This window comes from Pleurodeles waltl, chromosome 2_2 (genome assembly GCF_031143425.1).
Source record: "Pleurodeles waltl isolate 20211129_DDA chromosome 2_2, aPleWal1.hap1.20221129, whole genome shotgun sequence".
Taxonomy (NCBI): Eukaryota; Metazoa; Chordata; class Amphibia; order Caudata; family Salamandridae; genus Pleurodeles; species Pleurodeles waltl.
This window is the reverse complement of record NC_090439.1, coordinates 867,127,626-867,148,586: the sequence shown is the minus strand read 5'-3', so window position 1 is coordinate 867,148,586 and position 20,961 is coordinate 867,127,626. Positions and strand designations below refer to the sequence as shown.

At 45.6% G+C, this 20,961-nt stretch overlaps 1 protein-coding gene across 1 annotated transcript in view; it reads right to left on the bottom strand.

Moving 5' to 3' along the window:
• Positions 1–20,961, bottom strand: part of MTDH (metadherin) — a 282,822-nt gene that overhangs the window by 101,254 nt on the left and 160,607 nt on the right. Inside the window, exon 8 of the mRNA XM_069220519.1 lies at positions 19,553–19,677. Coding sequence (XP_069076620.1) covers positions 19,553–19,677 — 125 coding nt within the window. The remainder of the gene's footprint in view (positions 1–19,552; positions 19,678–20,961) is intronic.

The following is a 20,961-nucleotide window of genomic DNA, read 5'->3' as shown; positions in this document are numbered from 1 at the left end:
TAGTGTTGACCTCTCTTGCTGCTGTATCAGCTGCATCTGTAGCACATTTAATTTCATTATTAAATATAGCTGGTCCCTCTGTTACTATTTGTTGCCCTCTCTTCTGATGTTTGGGTTGAAGATACTGTAAAAGCTCTTCCATCTTGTCCCAGTGGGCCCTATCATACCTTGCCAGGAGTGCTTGGGAATGTGCAGTCCTCTAGTGGTTTGCAGCCTGGGAAGCCACCCTTTTACCTGCTGTAACTATTTTTTTGTTTTCTTTGAGGAGCATCTCCTGTAGACTATTAGCCTGTTTTCTTGCCACACTCACAGTTGTGGTAACTGAGTCCTGATAAGGAATGGATCAGAGGTTGCAGGTTAGTCCTTTTTAATCAACCCTAGGTGTAATGATCCTAGCCTTAAAGGGTTCTTTAAAAATGTCAAATGCTTGGCTAAGCATGCCTGGAGGCATTGTACTCCTTAGATGTTAATGTTCTGAACAAGAAACCTTCTTCAATGGGATCTGTGTGCAGATGAACATTATGGTACGCAGATGCCTTAGCTATCACCTGGCTATAGGCAGTGGTAACTTCAGGTGGAGATGGTCTGGCTGGATAAAGATATGGATCATTGGAAAGAATGAAATCAGGATCACATTGATCCCATGGATCTGTATCCTGCTGAACATCACTTAGGTTATCCCTATGTGGTGATGCTGCTGATGTCTGAAGAATATGTTGGTGAGGGTGGGGTAGAAAGAAGGAAAGGAGAATGTGGAGGTTGCTGTGTAGCCTTTTCCTTCTTCTTTTATTTGAGACTGTCTTTGGTTGAGGCCCAGCATCCAGAGTCTCCTGAAAAGTCAGTTTTCTTACAGTAGTTACCGGAGGAGAAGCAATGATCCTTCCCGTTTTCTTCTGTATATGAAGTTTGCACTGTTTAGCATCAATGACCTCTAAAACAGACGATAGTAGATGATTCCTCTGTAGCTGTGGTATGCTTGCTACTGATGGTTTTCTATTCCAAAAGGTTTCAATACCGAATGTTTGACTCTGACCAAAAATGTCGGCTTTGAAAGTGATATTGATTTTTTTGGCTCTGAAATGGAAATTTCCGGTTTTCGGCTCGATACCGAGACAGATGTAGTAGTCCGTTTAAACAGTGCCGAATGAACCTCGGTCTTGGATGTTCGATGACGAACCTGAAGGTTGGTCACCCGGATGTATTTTTCGGCTCCGACCATGGCCCGAATGCAGTGGAGGACCGAAGACCAGTGCAGGAGTCTTTTTAACTGTTGTTGGTTGATGTGATGGGGCTAATGTACTCACGTACTGCACTAGTGGTATGGACTGGCTGTCGATGTTGGAATCTTGATCAGAGTCCGAATCTCTAATGGAGAAGGCTGTGTGCTGTCCCACCTCTTCCTGCATGTGCTCCTCTCCGAAGATGTTGAGTGTCATCTGCGGGCTTGGATGCCATCTCTAACCGACATTACGGAGTGTCTTTTTGGATCTAAAAGATCTACAGGCGTCGAAGGTCTCTTCTCTGATCTGGAGACAGGCACAGATTGCACACCAAATGCTGGTCGGTGTATGGAAATTTGGCGTGACACTAAGGTCAGAATCAAAATTGAATTAATTCCATCAGCCTGACATCGAAGTCGGCCCAAGAAGGGCGAGGTCGCCCCCTAATGGTGTGAAAACAACCCAGACGATCTAAATTTGATTGACTATAGAAAAGGTAGAATAAAGTTCAGAAGTACCATACTGAGATCCACCGGAGCGAGAGGAAACACGTCGAACCCAGCGGTGGAAAGAAAACAATCCAACAAAGTACTCAATGCCCATTCGCAGTATCACTGAGAGGAGTCACTCAAACTTGTGACTCGAAGATATTCTTAGAAGAAAAACAACTTTTAACAATTTGAGCCAAACCACTAGATAGCGGACTTATACAAAGCATGTCTATCTACAGCTACACATGTGATCAAACAAAATGTTTTTTCCTTAGATCAGGACACAACTGTACTCGCAAGTTTTTCTTTTTCATAGGGACAGAGTCTTCTAAACAGGACTGAATCGCAACTTGAGTGGCCTTTGTCGCAGGAAGAAAGGGGGCAAGAAGGTCTAAAGAGGATCTTGAAGGAATATGCTGGCTCCTGATTAGCTGAACTGATGTGTTAATGCTGTTTATCCCTTTCCCTAAGTTTCATGGGAAATCAAGTTTTCTTTTATGGCTGCTGGCAAATAAAGTGAAGAAAGAACAGCGTAATCCTCACCTCCGTGTCCTTAATAGAATTAACACTTTCCATTACGATAGCTAGGAAATTCTACATTCCTCAACTCCCCAGGCGCAAGACTGGATAAGGAAAATTTCAACAGAATGAGTCCATACGCCAGAAGGCGGTGTTGCAACATGCAAGTACAACCCATGCATACTGACACAAGTTTATCTTATTCCCTTTCCACACCCTCAGACACAGAGTGTAGAACAATTGTTGGCGATAGTGTGAAAATCTTTAACTTGGGACCTTTTTAGATGGCATTGATGGCACTCCATAGAACAAGGAGATGGAAGGACAGTGGGAAAGCTGAAGTTAGAATATCTATCAAGAAAAGCGTTACTGAATGCAAGTAACTTAGCCTAATAAATACTTACATTTAGAATGCATACCAAGACAAAACCTCCCAAAAGGGTGGAGAGTATGTGGGATGGACGGAGACCAAAAAATCCTTTAAAACTGGGCAAGCAAAGTGACCTCGGTAGACCTGGCTGTCAACACAGTAGTGCTTAGGGAAGATATAATTCCCACAGCGTAGCCTAACGGATAGCAAGAACTGGCATCCCTTATGCCATGCCTTGTCCCTGGTGGAAAAGATTCTCATGGGGGAAAATAGGGGTGTAGGGTGTAACACCATACTAAGACTTTTTCCAGGGTCCTTGATGCATAATTGTCTGGAAGAAGGAAAAGGGAAGTACAGGTTGGTTATATCAATGGTATTTGCAGCTCATTCACACGGCATGCCTACATCAAGAGCCCTAAGGCACACCTGTACATCATCTCGAAAAGCGTGCACATCAGAAATGTCAACACAAGGCTAAGAACTCAATGAGGTATCACAAATGGTTTGGAAGTAAATATATGTGGCAAACCATCAAAACAAAAGCATCAAAAAGGAAACTTAAACAAGGATGTTTTGTCTGGGAAATGCAGAAAGCCGGAGGGAAAAGTTTGTTTCTGGTGGGTACTATAGCTACAGATTTCTCGCCGCCCTCCCACTTCCCTCTTCTGTAGAGGGGCCTCTTTACTAGTAAATCGGCTCCAAGTTAATATTCAGCATACTGTTACCAACAGTTGTTTAAGTTAAGCGCGTGGGGGATAGAAATGGAAAGACAAGTAACCGATGCCAGCAAGCAGGGGTGGTTATACATGTGGCTACACTCCATCACTTCCAGGGCAGCAAACAGCCAACGTGGAGCAGCACAGAGGCTCCTGGTGGCGCACAGAAACACTGCTGAAGAAACACTTTCCTGAATACAGTCTAGCACCTAGGGAGTATTCCAAGTTGAGGAATAGGGGTGGCTAGATATAGCCATTTCATATCTGCTGCATAGTGGGTGTCAATTTTCACCTTGACAATTCACTACTGACTCAATAGCCAGGTCTGTTGGGAGGGGCACTTTGCCCGTTAGGCCCTGCAGAACATTTTGGTCTGAGCCAACCTTGGTTTGTTTTGGTATCTATTTACAAGGAAAGAACCTCTTGCCTCCCCCTTCTTTGCAATGGTCTCTTTTCTCCATCTTAAAAGGGTCCCAATTTAGAGATGTGTACACTATTCAATCAGATCAGATACTGGCTCTGTGTCAGATGGCATAGACAGTGTTCAGTGGAGATATAAGGCTATGGTGTCACTTCCAGTGCAGGATGGAGTGACACAGCTGAACTATGCCACCGGCCTTTGAGCAAGGGAATACCTGAAAGAAGAAAAAATAAGAAACAAAAAAAGCTCTGGATCTAGCCTGGCAAAATTCAAAAGTGGAGGAATATGCATTTATAACTATCCATTAGAAAGGCCTAAGAGGGGAAAGTTACATACCTGTAGACAGTTCTGCTTGTAGGAATGCGCATTGAAGTCCTAAACCTTGACTAGTTCTGTGCTGCCTGCATGGACCCCGGAACACTTTCAATATATATCTGTGAAACGTCCAGGAAAATATATGCAGTGTTCATCACTGGAAGTCCTTTTCCATATAAAGTCAGTGAACACTGTCAGAGATGTATTTTCCTGGAGAAGGCTGCAGGAGAATAGCAGATTGTATGTACTAAAAATGGCATTTTTGTTTTGGACACCTGCAACATATGGTCATAGAAAAGGCTGCCCAATCCTAAATACAGTATTGGAAGGAAAAGCCAGTCTGACAGGCTAACTCTGAGAAGCTTAGGAAAAGAGACCTGTACCTTTAAGGGTCTGAGAGAGACCCTGTTCCAGAATGCACTGTTTTGGCAGGTTGCTCGTGAGTTTTTTTTACACGATGCACAGAATACAAATAAACCTTGAAAGCCGGACAGGAGGGAGGGCGTTTATGACTTCAATGAAGATTCCTACGATGCAGGACTTTCTACAGGTATGTAACTTTTCCATCTGCATCGTAGGATCTTCAACAACAGTTATAAACCTTGACTAGAGTAGCATGCTAAAAACATAAGCTCCTTACAGCGGCTGTTAAAATATCCACAAAAATTACAGCTTAAGTGAAATAGGTTCGAGTTGAACAATCAAATTATTTGAATACATTTATGAGAGTTTCAGCACCAAATCTAGACTCTGCTTGACTGAAAGTGTCTAGACAATGGTATTTTGTGAATGTGTGAAGCAAACCTCCAAATGGCTGCTTCACAGATGTCTAGAACTGGTACTTGTCTAATCCAGGCTGTTGCAACCATCCCTCTTGTTGAGTGGGCCTTGGGTTTACCTTCCAAGGGCTTGTTTGCAATTTGCTAGCTAAAGGAAAAGCAAGACACAATCCATCTAGCTAGGGATTGTTTGGATGTTGCTAAACCTTGCCATAAATGACCATAGCTAAGATATACGTAAATTTCTAAAAGATGTGGATTTATTGTAAGATTTTAATGTCAAGAGAATGTAAAGACCTTTTCGCTAGGGAGGTGGGGTTAAGAAAAAAAAAGTAAGCAGAGTGATAGATTGGTTGATATGAAAATCTGATACCACCTTAGGTAGAAACAATAGTTGTGTACTTATAATAACCCTATTGTGAAGGAAAAAAGTGTGAAATGTCCAACTGCAGAGAGGGCTTGTAACTCACTAACTTCGAGCCACTAAAAACGCTGTTTCCCATGAAATGTGTTGCAGCGTTGCTTTATGGATGAGTTCAAAGTGGGGACCCATAAATTTCGAAAATACCAAGTTAAGCTCCCACAGAGAAGGGCTTCTGGCAGGTGGAAAAGCCTTCTTTAGCCCGTCAAGAAAGTCTGACTACTGGTATTTTGAAAAAGGAGTGCTGTGTTGGTGACTTGCGATACGCAGTGATAGTTGCTAAGTGTACTTTGATAGAGGATAATTGTAGTCCTGACTTCGTGAGATTTAACTTCTCACCTCAAGCCCAGGAGATTGGTCTTGTAAGTCGCTGTACTCTAACTGTTTGCAGAACTTGTTTTTCCTCGCATAAGACAACTCTGCCGAACTCAGAAATTGCACCCTCTTTGTAAAGTGAAAAGAATTCATATTTAAAAACGCACACACCTGAATCATTTTTCTGTAATGCCTAAACATACATAAAGGTACTTGCTATGTTTATAAACTGGTGTGGATCTCCTTCGAGTCATGTGTCTCAATTATTTACTATTGTGTGTATTTGTAGATGTCATGCACTCCTTCCTGTGTTTGCAGCCTAAGGCATAGTAGTCCAATTCCACATAAAGGGGCAGCTTCCTACAAGGGACAATTGTCTTGATCTTGTTCTGCCTTGTTTGTTTATATAATACATTGTAGTGGTGTTGTCCGTTTGAATCATGAGGTCTTATGATGTTGGAGACGGAAGAAAAGCTTTGAGAGCTAGGTGTACAGCTTTCAGTTTCATAAAGCTGATGTGATAGGAATGTTCCTTTCGAGACCAGAGACCTTGAACAGTTAATTGATTCACATGAGCACCCCATCCTGTCAGTGATACAGCGGTTATGATGGATTGAGATGGTGTTACTTCCTGAAAGGGAACTCCTGCCAGAAGATTCTGAGCGTTGGTCCACCAAGAGAGTGATAAGCTGTTAGGCGAATGCGATCTCCCCAGTGATCTTAATTGGTGACCACTGATCCTCTAGACACATTTGGAGAGGTCTCATATAAAGACGCATGTTTGGAAGTATGGCACTGCAAGAAGCCACTGATCCTATAAGAGAGGCTTCTTTGCGAACTGTTGGCTTTTTCTGCAGTATGATGCGTGTGCACTTCGTTTGGATTGATAACACCTTTTCTTCCAAAGGAAACACTTCTTCCTTTGGGGTGTCTAAATATGCCCCTAGACACAAGAGACTTTGTACTGGTGTGCAGTTTGCCTTTTCTGAGTGGATGTGCACTACCAGCTGAGTTAGAAGAGATGCTGAGGTGGCATAGCATTTCTTTGTCTTGGTTATCAAGTCTGCTCTTATTAATCAGTCATTGAGGTATGGATATACAGAAATACCTTTTTCCTTAGATGCGTCGCTACCACTGACATGCATTTGGAAAAGGTGCGAGGGGCTGATTTCAGTCTGAATGAAGTGCACCGTATTGGTAGTGGTGCATTCCTACTACAAATCTCAGAACTGCCTGTGATGGTGAATGATTAGAATGTGAAAGTACAAAACAAATCTTGTAAATATACTGCAAAAAAGCCAATCATTCATTCTGACATGAGGGAATGATATGTGCAGTGACAGCATTCAGAATGTTTCTCTTTTTATACATTTGTTGAGGCTCCTGAGATCCAGTATCTTTTGAAATTGTTCTTATTTTTCTATTTGACAAGAAAAAATCTGGAATAAACCCCTTGGTTCCTCTAATGTAATGGAATTTCTTCTAATGCTTCTTTTTGCAATAGAAAAAATGTTTCCTGTTTGAGATCGTGGAAATTAGCTGTCGCAACTTGATGAGGAGGCACAGATGTTGGAGTGGTTGCGAAGTGGTGTGCATATCAGTTGTGAACGATGTTTAAGACCCATCTGTAAGGAAATGCCTCCTTGGCATGGTTATCCCCTGACTTTTTGCCTTTGCTGATGCTATGTTTTGATTTGAAAGTGTGCTGAGGCCTGCTAACCAGGCCCCAGCACCAGTGTTCTTTCCCTAACCTGTACTTTTGTTTTCACAATTGAAACACCCTGGCATCCAGGTTAAGTCCCTTGTAACTGGTACCCATAGTACCAAGGGCCCTGATGCCAGGGAAGGTCTCTAAGGGCTGCAGCATATCTTATGCCACCCTGGGGACCCCTCACTCAGCACAGACACACTGCTTGTGTGTGCTGGTGAGGACAAAACGAGTAAGTCGACATGGCACTCCCCTCAGGGTGCCATGCCAACAACACACTGCCTATGCCGTATAGATAAGTCACCCCTCTAGCAGGCCTTACAGCCCTAAGGCAGGGTGCACTATACCATAGGTGAGGGCACCAATGCATGAGCACTGGGCCCCTACAGTGTCTAAGCAAAACCTTAGACATTGTAAGTGCAGGGTATATGGTCTGGGAGTCTGTCAAACACGAACTCCACAGCACCATAATGGCTACACTGAAGACTGGGAAGTTTGGTATCAAACTTCTCAGCACAATAAATGCACACTGATGCCAGTGTACATTTTATTGTAACATACACCCCAGAGGGCACCTTAGAGGTGCCCCCTGAAACCTTAACCAACTATCTGTGTAGGCTGACTGGTTTTAGCAGCCTGCCACACTCGAGACATGTTGCTGGCCACATGGGGAGAGTGCCTTTATCACTCTGTGGCTAGTAACAAAGCCTGCACTGGGTGGAGATGCTTATCACCTCCCCCTTGCAGGAGCTGTAACACCTGGCGGTGAGCCTCAAAGGCTCACCCCCTTTGTTACAGCACCACAGGGCATTTCAGCTAGTGGAGTTGCCCGCCCCCTCCGGCCACGACCCCACTTTTGGCAGCAAGGCCGGAGGAGATAATGAGAAAAACAAGGAGTCACTGACCAGTCAGGACAGCCCCTAAGGCAACCTGAGCTGAAGTGACTCTGACTTTTAGGAATCCTCCATCTTGCAGATGGAAGATCCCCCCAATAGGGATAGGAATGTGACCCCCTCCCCTTGGGAGGAGGCACAAAGAGGGTGTAGCCACTGTCCGGGCTAGTAGCCATTGGCTACTGCCCTCCCTGACCTAAACACACCCCTAAATTCTGTATTTAGGGGCTCCCCTGAACCTAGGAACTCAGATTCCTGCAACCTAAGAAGAAGAGGACTGCTAAGCTAAAAAACCCTGCAGAGAAGACGGAGACACCAACTGTTTTGGCCCCAGCTCTACCGGCCTGTCTCTCCCCCTTCTAAAGACACTGCTCCAGCAACGCTCTCCCCAGGACCAGCGACCTCTGAATCCTCAGAGGACTGCCCTGCTCTAGAAGGACCAAAAAAACTCCAGAGGACAGCGGCTCTGTTCACCCAAGACTGCAACTTTGTTTCTAAAGAAGCAACTTCAAGACAACTGCGTTTCCCGCCGGAAGCGTGAGACTTGCTACTCTGCACCAGACGCCCCTGGCTCGACTTGTGGAGAAACAACACTTCAGGGAGGACTCCCCGGCGACTACGAGACCGTGAGTAGCCAGAGTTGCCCCCCCTGAGCCCCCACAGCGACGCCTGCAGAGGGAATCCCAAGGCTCCCCCTGACCGCGACTGCCTGACTCCCAGATCCCGACGCCTGGAAAAGACTCTGCACCCACAGCCCCCAGGACCTGAAAGATTGGAACTCCAGTGCAGGAGTGACCCCCAGGAGGCCCTCTCCCTTGCCCAGGTGGTGGCTACCCCGAGGACTCCCCCCCCCCCCCTTGCCTGCATCGCCGAAGAGACCCCTTGGTCTCCCACTGATTTCAATGACAAACCAGACGCGTGTTTGCACACTGCACCCGGCCGCCCCTGTGCTGCTGAGGGTGTACTTTCTGTGCTAACTTGTGTCCCCCCCGGTGCCCTACAAAACCCCCCTGGTCTGCCCTCCGAAGACACGGGTACTTACCTGCTGGCAGACTGGAACCGGGGCACCCCCTTCTACATTGAAGCCTATGCGTTTTGGGCACCACTTTGACCTCTGCACCTGACCGGCCTTGAGCTGCTGGTGTGGTAACTTTGGGGTTGCTCTGAACCCCCAACGGTGGGCTACCTTGGACCCAGTAGGTGGTTTACTTACCTGCAAGAACTAACAAACTCTTAATCCCCCCAGGAACTGTTGAAAATTGCACTGTCTAGTTTTAAAATAGCTATATGTGATTTATGTGAAGACTGTATATGCTATTTTGATTATTCAAAGTTCCTAAAGTACCTACCTGCAATACCTTTCATTTAAAGTATTACATGTAAAATTTGAACCTGTGGTTCTTAAAATAAACTAAGAAAATATATTTTTCTATACAAAAACCTATTGGCCTGGAATTGTCTCCGAGTGTGTGTTCCTCATTTATTGCCTGTGTGTGTACAACAAATGCTTAACACTACTCCTTTGATAAGCCTACTGCTCGACCACACTACCAAAAAATAGAGCATTAGTATTATCTCTTTTTGCCACTATCTTACCTCTAAGGGGAAGCCTTGGACTCTGTGCATACTATTCCTTACTTTGAAATAGTGCATACAGAGCCAACTTACTACACCATCTGTCAGTTGTTATTCTTATCCACTCGTCTAGGAAATAGGTCCCCCCTCCCCCCACAGCAGTGGAAAACTGTGGAGGGGGTGTGTACCTTTCATTGTTTAGTATTCAAAGAGTTGTTGCCTTTGGTTTGTGAGGGTTTTTGCAGCGAAGATCTTAGTCTCTGATAACGGTTTTGAATAGATCTTTGATTTTGCCATTGTTGGGGGATACTGGTAAGGCCATCTAGAGCTTTGAACCCTATGGTAGTAGAATGTCCAGTCCCTGGACTTTTATTGTTGCTTATAGGCCTTTTTCTGTCCTTCTAGGCCAACAGCCTTGAGTGCCTGTTTCATTCTACATGTGAAGCATTTCTTCTTCAAAATGTTGCCCAAAGAGAGAAGAACCAGAGAAAGGTAAGTTCACAAATTTGTAACTGTACTTCTGGTTCTAAAGATAACAATCTTAGTCACAATGTATGATGGAGAGAGATGCCATGAGAAAAGGCAGTGGCTGAAAGCCTGACTGAGTCCACCGCAGCACTGACTGATTGGCAATTAGAGAGCCCTCACTAATCATCAAGATAATTTTGCTGCTTGTGAGATGATAGGCCATCCATAAAGGATTTCATGACTTCCCAAATCTCACAATGGTATCTGCCCAAACGTGCAGCTGAATCGGCATTGCCTAAGTGTGTTCATACTGTGCCATACATCTTTTTGATAGCGTCCATCTGTTTGCTTTGTCACTCTGGTAGAGATGTCATTTCTGGAACCGAGACCGGCCTTCTTCGCACCACTGTGACGATAAGAGTCAGGCTTAGGATCAGATTTAAGAAATTCAGAATCCTGTTGTGGAGGTTTGTATTTTTTTTTCAACAGCCTAGGTGTTACAGATTTAACTGTTGCTGGTAATAGTGGCAAAAGAGGTCTTGGGGGGTCACTCTAGGCTGTAGGGTTCTCCAGGATGACCAAGACTGTTGGCTGAGCAGTGTCTATTGGAATGTTAAGCTTAGAAACACATCTCATCAGAGCATCTTGGAAGGGGAGGATATCACCCACTGGCGAAACCCTTGCTGGTGATTGAGCCTGAGACGTCAGTGTAAGATGACGAACAAGTTGTGGCCGGAGAGATTGATCATGATGTTGTGGAGGGAGTCCAGGATTTTCTGGGCCAATTCATTATCGGGCATGAAGCTTTCCACTTGCGAATAGGTGACACTGATGTTGCTCTAGAGAATTGTCTCATGGTGACAACTGTAAAGGTTGTATAGGTACTTGCACAGAGCCAGACAATGGAATTATGGGTCGGTTTGGTGAAAGGCCCATAGTTTGAGATGGAGTCTCTGACTGCGGAGATGAACCTGACCAATAAGAAGTGGAATCTCCATATGAGTGACTCTTGAAGTAGAGAGCAGAGTCGCCAACATTGTACATGTTCACAACTATAGCCGGTGTCCTAAACAGAGAACGGTGTTGCTTCGACGTAGAGTGCGACTTGGTCTTAGTCACTGATAGCTGGGATTTCGACTCGACAACTAGGGATGTGAATGCAACATCAATTGGTGGGATCTTGACATCAAGTGGTGAGATCGGCACAGCTCTTAAACCTGACAGCAGTGTTGAAACCTTTCTTGGTGTTAAGGGAAGTCCTGCTGCGGACCTTGACGTCAATCTTTGACAGTGGAGAAGTGCAGTTGACATGGAGCTTTCCTTTGAAGGTGAACAGGTAGGTGCTAAACCTCTCAACCATGACCTCAAAGTTTTTGACATTGGTGAATGACATCGGTCGGAATGGCGGTGCCGAAAGGGTGATTTTTCAGCCTTAGATCTCCTTATGTGAGAGTTCGTACCTGTTTTTTGCCGCTTTTCCAGAGAGTTGCATGAGACAGGCCTCTCCATTTTCATTTACCGGTCTGCTTTCATGTCTTCCATCCAACCACAGCACCTGATAACTTCTGTGTCTTTTAGGGTTCTTTCTGAAATGTTGCTGCATTTATCACAGGCCTTAGAAAGATGTTTGGGAGACAAACACCACACAGACCTTGTGGGCGTCAAAAGGAGGCTCTCTTCCTACCACAAGAAGGGCATTTTGTGAAGAGAACAGGCATTCTGAAAGAATCGCTTCTGAATTCCTTAAGAATCAGCAGTACTTGTCAAAAGAAGTCTTAAATGCCAAGTAAAAAAAGGCTTTTAAAGTTCTGAGAAGGTTTATCAAAATTCTGGTGAAGAAAAACACCAGAGCTGTTCTGCAATACTGCCTGAAGGAGCAGAAAAAAAGAGAACCAACACTCTCAGGCAACCTGCCACTACAGTGCATTCTGGGATGGGGTCTCTGTGGGGTCCTTAAAGGCACATGTCCCTTTTTCTAAGCTTCCTAGTGTTAGCCTATCAGGCTGTCCTTACCTTCCTATGCTGCACCTAGTACTGGGCAGCCTTTTCTAGGACAATGTTGCAAGTTTCCAATGGCTCTTTTGAGTATATACAAACTGCTATTGTCCTCCAGCATTCTCCAGGAAAATACATCTGACAATCTACACTGACTTTATATGGGAAATTGACTTTCAGAGATAAACACTAAGCAGATATTTTCCTGGACTCTTAAAATACATATATTGAAGAAGTTGTTCGGGGGTCGCACAGGCAGCACAGAATCATTCAAGGTTTATAGCTATCAATGAAGATTCTACAACACAGAAGTAACCTTTCACTGGGCCAACTGCAATGCCTTGCTGGACTATGGAGAGAACAAAAGAATATTGGAAAGTCTGTGTAAGGAAATGCCTCCTTGGCATGGTTACCCCCTGACTTTTTGCCTTTGCTGATGCTAAGTTTTGATTTGAAAGTGTGCTGAGGCCTGCTAACCAGGCTCCAGCACCAGTGTTCTTTCCCTAACCTGTACTTTTGTTTCCACAACTGGCACACCCTGGCATCCAGGTAAGTCCCTTGTAACTGGTACCCCTGGTACCAAGGGCCCGGATGCCAGGGAAGGTCTCGAAGGGCTGCAGCATATCTTATGCCACCCTGGGGACCCCTCACTCAGCACAGACACACTGCTTGCCAGCTTGTGTGTGCTAGTGAGGACAAAACGACTAAGGCGACATGGCACTCCCCTCAGGGTGCCATGCCAACCTCACACTGCCTATGCAGTATAGATAAGTCACCCCTCTAGCAGGCCTTACAGCCCTAAGGCAGGGTGCACTATACCATAGGTGAGGGCATAAGTGCATGAGCACTGTGCCCCTACAGTGTCTAAGCAAAACCTTAGACATTGTAAGTGCAGGGTAGCCATAAGGGTATATGGTCTGGGAGTCTGTCATGCACAAACTCCACAGCACCATAATGGCTACACTGAAAACTGGGGTGTTTGGTATCAAACTTCTTAGCACAATAAATGCACACTGATGCCAGTGTACATTTTATTGTAACATACACCCCAGAGGGCACCTTAGAGGTGCCCCCCTGAAACCTTAACCGACTATCCGTGTAGGCTGACTAGTTCTAGCAGCCTGCCACACACCAGACATGTTGCTGGCCACATAGGGAGAGTGTCTTTGTCACTCTGTGGCTAGTAACAAAGCCTGTACTGGGTGGAGATGCTTATCACCTCCCCCTGCAGGAACTGTAACACCTGGCGGTGAGCCTCAAAGGTTCACCCCCCTTGTTACAGCACCCCAGGGCACTCCAGCTAGTGGAGTTGCCCGCCCCCTCCAGCCACGACCCCACTTTTGGCGGCAAGGCCGGAGGAGATCATGAGAAAAACAAGGAGGAGTCACTGGCCAGTCAGGACAGCCCCTAAGGTGTCCTGAGCTGAGGTGACTGACTTTTAGAAATCCTCCATCTTGCAGATGGAGGATTCCCCCAATAGGGATAGGAATGTGCCCCCCTCCCCTCGGGAGGAGGCACAAAGAGGGTGTACCCACCATCAGGGCTAGTAGCCATTGGCTACTAACCCCCCAGACCTAAACACGCCCTTAAATTTAGTATTTAAAGGCTCCCCAGAACCTAGGAACTCAGATTGCTGCAACCTAAGAAGAAGAGGACTGCTAAGCTGAAAAACCCTGCAGAGAAGACGGAGACACCAACTGCTTTGGCCCCAGCTCTACCGGCCTGTCTCCCCACTTCTAAAGACACTGCTCCAGCGACGCTCTCCCCAGGGACCAGCGACATCTGAAGCCTCAGAGGACTGCCCTGCATCTAGAAGGACCAAGAACTCCCGAAGACAGCGGCTCTGTTCACCCAAGACTGCGACTTTGCTACAAAGCAACTTTGAAACAACTTGCGTTTCCCGCCGGAAGCGTGAGACTTGACACTCTGTTCTCCACAAGTCGAGCCGGGGCCGTCAGGTGCAATCACTTCAGGGAGGACTCCCCGGCGACTGCGAGACCGTGAGTAGCCAGAGTTGCCCCCCCCTGAGCCCCCACAGCGACGCCTGCAGAGGGAATCCAGAGGCTCCCCCTGACCGTGACTGCCTGCTTCTAAGAACCCGATGCCTGGTAGGGACACTGCAACCGCAGCCCCCAGGACCTGAAGGATCCGAACTCCAGTGCAGGAGTGACCCCCAGGTGGCCCTCTCCCTTGCCCAGGTGGTGGCTACCCCGAGGAGCCCTCCCCCCTCTCTCCCCACCCCCCCGCATCGCTGAAGAGACCCCTTGGTCTCCCATTGAAATCTATTGAAAACCTGACGCTTGTTTGCACACTGCACCCGGCCGCCCCGTGCCGCTGAGGGTGTACTTTCTGTGTGGACTTGTGTACCCCCCCGGTGCCCTACAAACCCCCCCCTGGTCTGCCCTCCGAGGATGCGGGTACTTACCTGCTGGCAGACTGGAACCAGGGCACCCCCTTCTGCATTGAAGCCTATGCGTTTTGGGCACATCTTTGACCTCTGCACCTGACCAGCCCTGAGCTGCTGGTGTGGTAACTTTGGGGTTGCTCTGAACCCCCAACGGTGGGCTACCTTGGACCCAAACTTGAACCCCGTAGGTGGTTTACTTACCTGCAAAAACTAACAAACTCTTACTCCGCCTAGGAACTGTTGAAAATTGCACTAAGTGTCTAGTTTTAAAATCGCTATATGTGATTTATGTGAAAACTGTATATGCTATTTTGCTAATTCAAAGTTCCTAAAGTACCTACCTGCAATACCTTTCATTTTAAGTATTACATGTAAATCTTGAACCTGTGGTTCTTAAAATTAACTAAGAAAAGATATTTTTCTATACAAAAACCTATTGGCCTGGAATTGTCTGAGTGTGTTTTCCTCATTTATTGCCTGTGTGTGTACAACAAATGCTTAACACTACTCCTTTGATAAGCCTACTGCTCGACCACACTACCACAAAATAGAGCATTAGAATGATCTCTTTTTGCCACTATCTTACCTTTAAGGGGAACCCTTGGACTCTGTGCATACTATTCCTTACTTTGAAATAGTGCATACAGAGCCAACTTCCTACAGTCTGGCTTGTAAAGGGGTTGACGTCTAAGACACCACACTAAGCAACAAATCAGTCCTACAGCCCCGAGTAGCTGGACGTCTTAGATGCAGGTATGGCAGCAAAGATAATATCCACCGCCTCGGTCGGCATTGGCCATTCAATTGCCATGCATTGAGGTGCTAATTGTGGAGATTCAGATGCAAGCCCCTGCTGCTGAGACAGGAGAAACATGATAGGAGGGCAAATGCTCAGACTCTGAAGCTCTGGGTAACATACTCTCATGGCACAGTCCAGGGCACTCAAGATGGCATTGATTCAGTCTTTCACTGGGAAGGCAAACAGGAGACTCATGGTCCATTCCAGCCAGAATCAATCTCTGGAGTGCCAGAGGATATTCCCGTGCACAAACGTCTTCAAACTGCACATCCTAAAGAATGGTGACTAGCTTGAGCCAGGGCTTCCCCCAGTGTTTGAAGATGTCCTGCACCACCCCACAGTCGAAACATCACTCAAGATTTGCCATATGACCCCCTGCTCAGTTAATCCATTGTGGTATTCAAGGACTGTGCCAAGTGGTTGGCAACCAGGAAGATGTTGCTACTTCTAGAGAGACAGAGTTTCTTGACACAGAGCCCACAACACCACTTCATACTGTTCACCACATTGCAGTAGTGTTGCCCTTGATATTCTGCGTCAGACTTTAAGAACGGCAGGAAGGCTTTGAGGGCCAAAGACTTCTCCTGAAGCTCCGGTAGGGTGATGTGGAGTCATTCAAAGGTCTGAGCTCCACCTTCCCGAGGTGCCCACCCCCCAAAACCAAGCAGTAAAAGGTCTTTCTCAACTCCGAGTGGGGTAGGAAGAGATGTTTGCAGAGGGTCAGTTTGGCATCTGACAGCCACCACTACAGATCCTGACCAGTGTCCCATGAGGCCTGAATTGAGTTGGAGAGGCAGTCCACTGAGATTTGAGAGGCTTGCATGTCCCACCCAACGTTGTGGATAGAGAGGCAGCAGGGCCCAAAATGTGCATGAGGCATCCTTACAGAGATCCAGGACTGATCCAGAAGTGATCATAACCTGAATTGACTCACTGTGGTGGTAAAGGAAAGGCCTTGAATGCCACTGTGCCCAGAACTGAATTGCCTCAATAACTGAAAAGTATTTGTGTGGGCCTCAAGTGGAACTTTTGCTCAAAGGTGAAACCCAATAATGTCAAGAGTTTGGCGATCTCGAGGTAGTCAATGACTGACTGTGGCAAGTCCACTTTAAGCAGATTGTTGTCAAAGAATGGAAGTATATGCAACTCCTGACTGCTATCACCCACATGAACACCTGAAGGGTTGAGGTAAGGGTATGGCACATTTAAAGCGTTCTTGGCCAACTCTGAACCACAGGTAATGACTTTAGGAGAGGTATATGAAAATGTGTTCTGCCAGTCCACGGACATAATCAAATCTCTAAGGTCTAGGGTCTTAGGTTTAGGAAAGATAGGATCCTGAGCATTCGGAATTTGTGCTTCTGCAGAAAGGAGTTCAACAGGCAAAGGTGATGGAAAGGCTTGAGGCCCCCCATTCTTGTTAGAAAGATGGATGTAGCACAAATAACATCCGTCGCCCTTCTCAGTTCGGTCCCATTCATTGGAACCCTTGGAGATTAAAAGATTTACCTCTTGCATCAGTTTAACTTACGTTCCAAATTCGTTCTGGAGTGAAAGGAAGATGGTGCAGGGAGAAAATGAAGGGTAGTGTGCAGTTCCTTTGCAAGATTTTTAAGAGCCATTTGTCTGTTGTAATGGATCTTCAGCCAGAGAGAAAAGTATGAATCCGGTCTTCCACCAGTCTGACATGACGGCAAAGTAAAGCATATGATGCCCTGTGCAGTGTCCTATAGTGCCACATTAGCCACTTGAAAGGATTCTACTGTCTGCTGTTTTGCTTGTTGCTTATTGGACTGATGTGGCCTACAGGGCAGCCCTCTGGAATAGCACGTCTTTTTTTAAATTGATGGGGCTATTGCCTCATTGGTGTGCAGTGGCTTGATTGTCTTTAAATATTTCTTGCACAGTGTATGCTTCCCCTCAAACCCCCTTACCTGAAGTGTCTTCTCCCATCGAAGGGTATATCCATTAAGGATGCTTGCAGATCGCTAGAAAAATTCAGCCTACCTCATTGAAGCTGCCTGCCAACACAGTTAGCAGTATCCAAGCCTGCACTGATTACATACTGTACTGCATCATGCCCTTCATGTATAATCTCACCCAGAAAAGCTGACATCCTCCTGGATCTCCAGTTAGACACATAGGGCCATGTGTACCCAATAAACAAACTGCATTTATGGACCTAAGAGCCATGCTCACCGAAGAAATCGTTCCATTACCAAATGCATTAATCCTTTTGGAGTTCAGATCTAAAGGACTGTACAGAACAGAATTAGGATTGACGTTGCTGGTAGAAGTCTACATAAAATTTCCTGGTGTAGTGTGCTTGGTTAGGCAGTTCAAACTCTGGGAGGAGGTCTATGTTGCCAGGCCACTGGCTTGCTGACTGTCGTGCAGAACAAGGCTTAGGCCAGGTACCCATCAAATCATCAGTGAGGGCATAATGAAATGTTAGAAAGGACTCTGATATTGCCCATTGTTGGAGAATTTGTCAAAAGATAGTTTTTTCCTTAAAGGAGAGCAACTGCAGATAGCCTTCCGCCTCATCAGTGTCCTAAAAGGCCACATTTATTTTCTTGCAGGGAGTCCGAATCAGAGCAGCAAAAAGTGGAGGCTCGGCTGGTAGCTGCGTCATGGGAGAGGAATATGGTTGGAGTCAAGTGCTAAAATACCTGGATGCACTTTCGTATTCTTGAGGTGCAACATCATATGAGCTCAGGTGGGGCGCTACATTGGGGGTCGGCACCGGTTCTTCAGCAGCACTGGAGTCCATACAGATAGGGACTGGTGTGGATCTTGGAGCCACATCGTATTGGAGTCTGTACTGGACTGGTAATTTGTGCCAAGATGACAGACTACATGCGAGAAAGGCCCACCAGTAGAAATATACTGGAGGCCCCTGCAGTTCTACAGGGACCTAAGGCACCCCAGAAGGTGGCAGAATTGCACCACAAAGTTACAGCATGGTCTCCTTGAAGGCCGCTATGTGGTGTGGGGTTGATGGCAGCCCAAGAAACTTTGGGAGTACTGGGACTAGCTAATGGACTGGTTCTGGAACTAGGGACTTGAAAAGGGTGCAATGTTTATCTTGAAGTCCATGCGCTCTTTTGAAGTAGAGTTCTGGGATGGGGAGGAGACTCATTTCACCTTTTTGTATTTACCAAAAGATTTCATCTTGCACATAGAGTATGAGCAGGAAGTGGATCATTCCAAGAACGGCCACGGGACTAAGAAAAAACTGGTCCTGTGACCTGAGTGGGTGTTAAACCTGTGCATCAACAGTGATTTCTTCTTGTGTTCAGCAAAGTAGTGCTTAGGTTCATGTCCAGGATTGCTTTTGTATGCACAAGGCACACTTATAACACAAATTGGAGTCGTGACTAGTGCCCAGGGACCAAAGACGTAACTTGCACAGATCCATTAAGTACATCTGCTTCCTGCAGTCTGTCTTGAAGCATGTCTTTCTTTGTGGGGGCAGCGTTCCCAGACACACTGTCTTAATAGTGTTAGAAATAGACAAAGATTGAGGAAGGAGCTGAAAGGCATGGAAAGCAGGGTTAGGTGGTTTTTATTTGCAACTCCCCTCCATCACTTCAGGAGAAGTACAAATCCAGAGTACAAAGCCAACATGCAGCTGTACCTTCCGACTGGTGCACAGGAGCTCTGCTGTTGAAGATCTCTGGATCTTTGTCTGGAACCTCTGGATATTTTAAAGGTGAGGTTTTGCAGCTAGAGGTATCCACCAATTCTAAACCACCCCAATCAAATTGTTCACTGCTGCCCTACCTTTACTTTTGTAACAGTTGTTGCTTCTAGTGTCAGCTGGAAAGCAGAAAGTGCACGATCAATTACATCTTTTTTTGTTTAGTGCAGAGGGAGTCATGCGAATAATTAGGGGAAAGCAGATTTGATGCTAACAGAGAAGAGAAGAATTTTCTATCACAGTAGAGGGCTGCAGGATAAGCAAAATAAATGCTCTTGTGCACTAAGAGCAGCTCACATGTCAGTGGGACAGGAGCTGGTTGATTGTTCTGAAAGTGCCATGAAGCATTTTCTGACCATGGGAACTTAACTGTTACTATTTTTTTTAATCAACACACACTTAAAATCAGAATTTGATTTAAGAACATGGTTACTGACCTTTGGAACGTCGGTTACTGGCTCTTCAGTAAGTGGAAGAGATGGAGTTTCTTCTTCAGCAAAGTTTCCCCATTCCTCTGCTGGTGCCTTCCAATCAGAGACAGTCTCTGCACAGTTAAGCCCATCTAGAAAAAAAATACAGTGACTGAAATGGAGTTGAAATGGAGTCTAGCAATAAACAAAACCTGGAAAAAAAGATATTCGGTTTGGCACTTAAATCAAAATCATTAGCAATTGAAGACCATGCATACAGGATCAGATCTGATATAAGTAGACTAACTGAACATCTAGGGAAGAGGATGGATTAGATGGTGAGGCATGTGGCGAAGGTTCAATTAAGGTTTCAGACCATGTTAGAAGTAATATGGAGGAGTGATATGATCAACATCAGAAAGATAGAATAGGTGGCTGATCTTGTTTAAAAATTTGTTTTTAAAAATGCATGTAGCAGGGCAGAAGAGCACGTGACTTGGTTCAGATTCTTTAAATTCTCTTCTCCGATTAGGTGTAAAGGATAGAATTGATACTCTAACATACAATGATCGATAGGGGCATATAGGAACATGCCATTTAGTTTGGGTTTCCCTGATGGGTGGAGGGCTGCACTGAGTGGACAGTAAATTGGAGGGGGGAGGGGGAAGAAGAAAGACAAAAAAAAATAGTCCTAATTAGTATTGACAGCAGATCTGGTGTGAGAAATGTGGTGCTTCCAACATTAAAGGGTGGGTAGATGAGGCAGATTCAGATACTGGAATGTCAATGGGTTGCATAAAACATATATACACAGAAATCAATATAGCAATATCTTCAGGATAGCTTAATCCAGATCTTAGCTCTGCAGGAGACTCACCTGACCCTGACTGACAGTAAAAGATTATTTGGGAGGCAGAGATGGATACAGCAGATGGCATGCTCCAACCAATTCCAAGGGGGTTGCTTTATTTATCAGTAAATATCCTGGGACAGTGGTTGGAACATAAAACTGCTAAAGCCAGTAGATGGGTAATTGGAAAGTTTAGATGCAACAGGATTGTGCTTAACTTTGCTCGTTTTTATGGTCCAAATTATGATAATGCAGGACCTTTGGAGACACTTCGAATAGCTATAGCAGAGTTTCCATCCCAAGTGGTAATAGGTGGCAATTTTAATGTCATCTTAGATAAAGATTTAGACATCTTCTATACAGAGAGTAATCTTGGTTAGCGTAGCAAAGGCGTTAATTGGGCTGATCTAAGTTTATGGTCCCTTGAATGCATGGATAGTAAAGGTAGGCTCAGAGAGGGGGGGTATACCTTTTACAGCAAAAAGGTTTCATAGTTATTCAAGAATTGATTTAATTCTGGTAGACAATATTTGGAGAAGTAAAAGGCGTAAGATATATCCTGGTGCATGGTTCAGACCACTCAGCT